Source organism: Morus notabilis, unplaced genomic scaffold (genome assembly GCF_000414095.1).
Source record: "Morus notabilis unplaced genomic scaffold, ASM41409v2 Scaffold16, whole genome shotgun sequence".
NCBI classification, from domain to species: Eukaryota; Viridiplantae; Streptophyta; class Magnoliopsida; order Rosales; family Moraceae; genus Morus; species Morus notabilis.
In genome coordinates this window covers 702,462-710,534 of record NW_010367452.1, presented here as the reverse complement: position 1 = coordinate 710,534, position 8,073 = coordinate 702,462, and the positions used below count along the sequence as shown (strand labels likewise).

Genomic DNA, 8,073 nt, shown 5'->3' with positions numbered 1-8,073 from the left:
GTAGGGAAATATAACTTTGGGATAGTTTTAGCTAAAGAAAGAATGTCCATTTTTGAAGCACAAAGTACTCTACTCAAAATAGAAAAAAGGAGGAAAAAAAAGGAAGACAAAATCCAGTACTACTCAAATAGAATGACCTTTCTTCAGATCAGAAAGCAAAAAATTACGGAACTAGTACCAAAATAGGAATGGGAATAGACAAAATGAGAAAAAGGAAGAAAAACTGATGATTCGGAGAAGTGTTTATCAAAAAAAAAAAAAAAAAGGAAAGAAAGAAAGAAAGAAAGAAAGAAAAAAAATGACGGAGAAGTACTAGAATTACTGGTGGCCTGAAACTGAAAGTGGCAAGAATTTAACCTAACTCAGTAATCATTTAGGTATACCAAAATAGAAAAACTAGTACACCAAATATTTTGTTTATTAATGTTCTCTGTTTCTCTTCTTTGACAATAAATAAAACTACTTCAACTTCAAACTGCTGGTTATGAGAAAAAAAGTACCTTAATAAAGGGAAAAGTAGTCAAATTCCGGAGAAGAGGATGTACTCCCACGTTTCATGCATAAATTTCTCTCTCTTTACATGTATATATATATATATATTTTTTTTTTTTTTTTTGAAGTTTCGTCCAAATTAAGGAAAAAAAAAAGAAATTCAAGAAAAACAGAAAATAAAGTTCTTAAAAGGAAAAGGGAAAGCATACTAATTAAGCAGTTATTGGATTCATCTCATCTACAGAAATCGCAGTCATTAAACATTCTTCTTTATTTTATTATTTATATTTGAGCTTTTTCTGACGTACTTTCTTTTTTACTTTCTTTCTTTTATTTTGTTCTTTTTAAATGGGCCACTAGATCGATAGGATTTTCTTTCTTTTCCCTTTTTTTTTTTTCAGGGAAAATCTTGGCCCGTTTGTTATATGGGTACCAAGATTCAAACTAAAATTTTTTATTATGATTTTTAAATTTTAATTTTTTTTAGAATAAAACAGAATTAAAAATAGTAAACATACCTTAATCATCAGCTAATCTGTTTGTATCTGTGTGATATCTTAAAACAGTTGTATGTATCTTAATCATCATATATAGTCAAAGATCAACTGCAATTAATAATTAATTAATAATCAACAAGCTGAAATCATGTTGACTTGCTTAAAATATTATTGTTGTAATTTTAAAAAGTACAAACCAAATCAAAGATACGTACTTTGACTTCTGAGTATAAGTAACCTTAGCCATCATAATGTGGTTTAAGTTGAGTTTTTCCCTTTCCAATTAACGAGACAAGAAAGCACACATCTTTAACAACATTATGTCAGAGTAAAACATAAATTAAATTATCAACCATTCTAGTACCCAACGTTAAGATTAAGATTGGCAATACGGGTAGTGATACGACAACACAATTTAAAACTCGTACGAAATTAACGAGTTTGAGTTTACTATAAATGGGTTTAGATTATAATCAGATTGACACGATTAACACGATTAATAAATAGGTTGGGTTGAGGTTAACCTCCTAACACGAAGTGAGACGAATTGACACGATTAATTATATGTGTAATCTGCAATCTAATGTATGTAATATAACATGAAAATTTATATGACATATTATATACAAATAATGTAAATTTTAATATTTGTAGGTAAAATTCATTTATTTTTCTTTAAAAAAAAAGATAAACTGACTAATAAACATGTTAAAATGTATTGACCGTATTAAATAAGTTATTATTATATTAGTTATTTATTCAATATATTAATTTAAGCGGTAATACGGGTTGACACGATTAATAAATGAGTTCTGCTTAGGTTAACGTTTTTTGATTCAATTAATAAACGGGTTGACACAAACACGACTCACTAACACGAATTGTCACCATTAATATTTTAGTTTGTATAAGTACAACCGAAAAATTAATAAATCACAATCCAACGTTAAATAATTACCTTCAGAAGGGGCACAATTATATATAGGAATATTATATATATTCAAGAATATCTCGTACCAAACCAATAGGTCCGAACATATAGAAATATAATCCTTAATCCTTTGTTGTGAGGGAAAAATTACTGTATTTTTGGGAGTAAAATATGCTTTAATATTTGGGTGATAACGATGGTGCCGTACTTAAAAATACTTGGGGATTACTTTTATATTTTTAAAACTATAATTAGGATTATCTTTTGTTATTTAATCTTTTAAGATTAGTGTGATTTTGAATTTGCTTGGCCTATTTTAATTGAATTTGCCAAAATAAGGAGAAAACACTAATGGAAAAGGACTCGTCCCTAGATGCGCTAAATTAGCCAAAAAGAAACATATTTGAGCAAGTAGAACCCAAAGGATATATAATAAAATAAAGAAAAGGAAAAAAAAAAAAAAAAAAAAAAAAAAAAAAAAAAAAAAAAAAAAAGAAACCCATAGAGAGTGTGTATCTGTGTGTGAAGCCATAAAATAATAATTAATTTGGTGAAATCTATGTTCTTTACAAGCTAATAAGCTATCTATATCAGAAAAAAAAAAAAAAAAAAAAAAAAAAAAAAAAAAAAAAAAAAAAAGGAGAACAAGAAGAAGAAGCTATCTATAAGGCAAACTATGGTACTATAGTTCATAATGATACTACTCTTGATTAATTTTATGAGGAAACGTGTAAAAGTGTAGAAGAGTACTCTACTCAGTATTGTATTAGTATCATGCCTATTTTACATTAGTGTAGTAGTACCATTGTTTTCTGAAAGAAATTACGATAATGGGAAAGTTTAAGGAACCTTCCAAATGTCCAAATTAAATTTCTATAAGAAAATCCAAATTAATGACATTTTCGATTGTTTTCCAAAAAATACAAACATGTGTAGTGGTACCCAAAAAAACAAAAACCACAATGGGAAGGTTAATCATTTTTTTTTCTAAGGTTAGTACTATTTCAAATTAGTAAAGGAAAGAGAAACGATATCTTAATTAAAGGAAAACTGGAGACGAAAAATCTGAAGAAGAAAGATATTGTAATCATTTTAAGAGAGCAACAAGTACGGTAGCTTCAAAAGGCAAAAGAAAAATCTCTTGGATACACCATATATACACGTCAAGTACTTGTCTATAACTCAGGCTTTTTATTTTTAAATTTGGGGGAGACAGACAGGATTTTCAAGATGGTGATTTGAGATTTTAATTTGAATTAAAATATAATTTTATATAAGAATTTTTTTATTATAATAAAAATATTAGATGCGATTATTTTTAAAAATTTTTTATTATAATAAAATTCGAATTTTAAACTTGTAACGGTGAAATAAACAGAACAGTTAACAAGTAAACACTATACTGTAATAATGAGGGTTTTTTTTTTTTTTTTTTTTTTTTTTTTTTTTTTTTTGTCTGTATAGGAAGTTCTAAAGGCAAATGATAATAACGGATCTCTATATTGTAGTGATATCCTACTAGTAGTAAATGATTATGAACGATATTCATAAAAAAAAATATTTTTAAACGTTAAATTTTATTAAATTCACATCAAACAGAAAAAACATAAACCTTTTCGATTTCTTGGCTGCGAAAATTTCATGTTTATAATCTGGTACTTAATTGCTTTCAGGGTTTTGATGTTCCTTGGTGGAAGAAAATTCTTGGGAGGAAACTTACAGGCATGGTTATCTTTCGTCTTTCATGATAATGAAACCTCATTAATGAAACATCTGACCTTGGGTTTTCTTTTCTTTTCTTTTCTTTTCCACTGGTGGAAAACTCGATGACATTACCGTGATTGTTGGTCAAGTCGTAAGTTCTTGAAACATTGTTGTTTCGAAAGAAAGTTGAGAGAGCCATATGCAGTTGCCACAACTAGCGGAATCACTTTTTCAAGAAGCTCTGATACATTTTAATTCGTTCTCTGTAACTATTCTAGTCTATAGCTATGGTGCAGAGAAAAACATCGGCTTATTTGATCATCAATTGGAAATTTAGGCTTCGTTCACTTCGCGGATTCAAATTTTCAATTCAAATTGAGATGTGATATTTTTTAAGAGTTTTTTACTGTAGTAGAAAAAATTAAATGCGACATTTTTTAAAAACTTTTTACTGTAAAAATTTAAAACTAAAAACTCGAATGGTGTTTAGATGTCTGATTGATGGTCTTAATACCTTTACCCCTTCAGGTATATATACATTATTCAAGCGCAAGTATATAAGGTTCTCACGTTTCTCCTAATTATTTGGTGTTTATGAAGCGGACATCTTTCCACAACTCGCCTAGTCTCTCCATCAAAGTAATTTGCATTTTGAACAGCATGACACAAAGTCGCAAAGATTGAATTTAAGAGGTGAAAGAATTCACACATCACGTTCCCTTATATCAATCAATTTAATGGATTTAAAATAGTTAATGATATTCCAAAGACACAGGAGAAGGCAATAATAGCCACAACAATTTGGGACCTAAAAAAATCCAAATCACAAAAAGATCTTAGGAACCATATCATTAACCAATAAAGACAGAGGACTAATCAATCAATGTGTATAAAAAACATTTACTAGCAACAAGAACTAAAACGAAACCTCTTTCAGGTGCTTATTTGACCATACACTGAGGCAAAAAAGGATCAACTATAATCCTCGGAGGAAAAAAAAGAGGATAAATTAAACCAAAAACAAATGTATACCGTTACAAAATAAATTTAAGCCTCAGCATCTAATTTGACTAGCACCGTTTACTCAAATGTATGAAAATTGCTTTTGCTTGTTTGCCCTGCTTAGTAGTCCCTCGTGTGAAGCGACATCTATGGTTTTTTTTCAAAATTACATAGAGGTATCTGTAATCTGTAATGCCAAGACAAGAATTCTCTTTTGCATCTTCAAAATTATTATTCAGGTTGGGCCACTACTAGATCTACTGTTCAAATCTTGAAAGAAAGATTTCCCGGCTTCATATGTAGACCAGCAGATTGCAGCAGCTGGAGCATGAAAAAGCATCCTTGGAGTCCATCCCCTAACCAACCCTTTGTAACCATCCTTTTCCACTATTGTCTTTATAACATCTCTGATTGAATCACTTTTGAATCTATCACAACCACACACACCCTGTACAGGCAATGAATGTTTAAGTAACGCGTACACAAAACAAAATAATATTTTCCATAGATTCATCACTGAGAACATCCAAAAACAATTCCAAGTTGCTAACAAATTTAGGAGGTCATGGTGATTTGAGGTCTAGAAAGTTCTCTTGGTGGTTTTACTCTCCTGACTTTCTTATAACTGGTGTTACATAACTGAAGGTCAAGCTATCAAGGTTACAGAATCAGCACAAAAGCTGCAGGCGTTCTTTGATTGCCTACTGCATAGTCATACAGTCAATGATTCTTATATAGTTTTCAAGTGGGATATGGTTATTGTGTTCTCCACCTAAGTCTATATCTCTACAATTTCTTTCAATGAACTCTCCTCCTACCAAGAATGTTACTCCCATAAAAACATATAGATATACAAGTGAAGCTATCGTTTTAAAATAAGAACATACAAAGGAAGTTAAAAGACAAACCATAATACAAGTCAAATCAACTTCATAAGGTGGAACAAGGGAAATCCTATACTCATCAATCTCATCTGATGCTTTTAAGTTTAATTTAAAAAAAAAAAAAAAAAAGAATCTCTTATACGCTCTAATAGCTAGTTATAAGCAATACCAGTGCAAAATTCATTCAGAACTACTTGCTTCTTCAATCCACTAGATGTCAATAGGTTTTCACTGTTAAATTGGGAATCCAAAGCCTAATGATAAAAGTACAAACACAGTACGTGCATAAACAAGCAACAAAATCCGAAATTCACCTGACACTGCAACTGAGTCTTAACCACGTCGAGCGGCGTAGTCACCGCCGCAGCCAATGATCCGGCGGCAGCCCCGGCCGTTGCGTGCACGACCAATCGCTCATCGCTAGCGCTCTCCGGCGAGACCCCCGTCAATGCCCGCTTGGCGGCCTCGTAGGTGGCAAAATGGACGGCGGTGAACGGCGCGTTCATGAGCACCGTCGTCCTGTACGAGGCGTAGAAAGCCCTAAACCCGTCCTCCCTCAGAACCCTACTAACGCAATCCCAGACCCCCTTGTAGGGGCTGTTGGCCAATTGAAGCCTCTGCTTGACCATGTCCATGGGCGTGAACACGGCGTCGCTGGCGACGGTGGCGAAAACCCCCGAGGCGGCGTGGGCGGCGGAGTTGTTAGGGTTTCCGCCGGAGAGGGACTTCTTGCAGAACTCGTAGACGGAGAAGTAGACGGCGTGGGCTGGGCCGGCACCGAGGCCCATGGCGCCAATGCCACGGTAGAGGCCCATTGGGCCCTCGGATTTGAGTATGGAACGGAGGGCGTGGCGGACGCCGACGGAGCGGATGGGGCAGGAGCCGAGGGCCTGCATGTGGGTCTTGACGGTGTCGACGGGGAACATGGCCATGTGCTCGATGGAGCCGGCAATGGAGCCGGCAATCATGAACTGCCAGAAGTGGAGGCCGTCGTGCGGCTCCACAGTGATCTCAGGGTGGAAGTCCGGCGGCTGCGGCACAGGTCGGAAGTCCGTGTTCTGGAACTTGGGCGACGCGTCGGTGGCCATCGGAGAAAGCTACGTCTTTGGGATCGGGGTCTCCGAAAAGATGGGATTTGGTGAGGAAGATTGGGAATTTGGGGTTTTGGAATTGGATTGGAGGGGAATGATGGGTTTTAGCCATTAATTAGGGTAGTTCGCTGACTTAAAATTTTAATTTAAATTTAGATGTGATTTTATATGAGAGTTTTTTACTGTAATAAAAAAATTAGATGTAACTATTTTTAAGAACTTTTTACTGTAATAAAACTTAAATTCTAAACTCAAATCGGTAAAATAAATGATGCCTAATATATATATATATATATTTATAGAATGGTCTCTCATCCGGCATGGAGAAATTGTTTAACCAGTCTGCTTAGTTAATGTAATCATCGGATTGAAATTTAGACGGTGTAGATGAAAATTTTGTTTCTCAAAAGACCTCTCGCTTTCTTAAACGCACGAGCACTCCCAAACTCACTTCTCTCTTAACATCCCTCGAGCTTCCTCAAGCTCCATTCACCTCCTCCGCAGACACATCAGCGTCGACGACTTCTGACAGGCAGACAAGGCCGTGTCCCGACAACTCCCACAATCAAACCTTTTTGTTTCTCAAACGCACGAGCACTAACAAACCCACTTCTCTCTCGACCTTCCTCAAGCACCATCGACCTCCTTCACAGCCACATCGCCGCCGGCGACTTCTGACAGGCAAATGAGGCCGCGTCCCAACAACTCCCACAAGCAAACCCACTTCTCTCTCGCCTCCACCCTGACATTTCCTTTTTCCTCAAACACCACAACTAAATTCTCTGTCTCCGTCATCGCTTCCTCGACCGCCTCCGCATGAGAACATAAAAGGAAAACTTCCAAACGACGTTCAATAACATGAAATATAACAAATCAACCAATATACATATTAATAGGCTATGTGTTCACTTAATTGTTATAAAAATACATGTTTTCATAATTAATATACATTGCCGCTTATGTTTATTAATGAAATACAACAAATCAGTCAATATGTATATTTTTAGGCTATGTGTTAACTTAATTGCTATAAAAAATACATATTTTGAGGATTAATATATATTTTCATTTCTTATAACTTAACTATACATCTTTACATATAAATATACACAATTTATATGTTAAATTATATAACTTTCGTTTTAATCTAACAAATAGTAAGGGCTTTGCATATATATATATAATTTAATTAGTTATAGAAGACTCGACTGAACGTGAGAGAGAGAATTTAACTTGCAGGCACAGTTCGACAATAACAAGTGTATAGTTTTTGGATTTTGACTAATCTTTGCGGCTCCTCAATTTGGAGATTTATGGTGCGTTTAGAACTCATTTTAAAATAATTTTATTTTTTTATGAAAATAAAAATGAAAATATTTTTAATTTTAGACAGAAATTATTTTTGAAAATACGTTTAGTAGTTTTATCAAGAGATTATTTTCAGTATAAAAAATCTATTAATGTCTCTCTCT

At 33.7% G+C, this 8,073-nt stretch overlaps 1 protein-coding gene across 1 annotated transcript; it reads right to left on the bottom strand.

The window, feature by feature from the left end:
• Positions 1-4,546: 4,546 nt before the first annotated feature.
• LOC21405120 (mitoferrin) lies at positions 4,547-6,719 on the bottom strand. The gene is made up of 2 exons (XM_010112498.2): positions 5,825-6,719; positions 4,547-5,074 (listed from the first exon to the last, which is right to left on the bottom strand). Exons 1-2 carry the CDS (start codon positions 6,596-6,598, stop codon positions 4,862-4,864), a joined length of 987 nt encoding a protein of 328 aa, XP_010110800.1. The 5' UTR covers positions 6,599-6,719; the 3' UTR covers positions 4,547-4,861.
• Between the last annotated feature and the right edge of the window lie 1,354 nt (positions 6,720-8,073).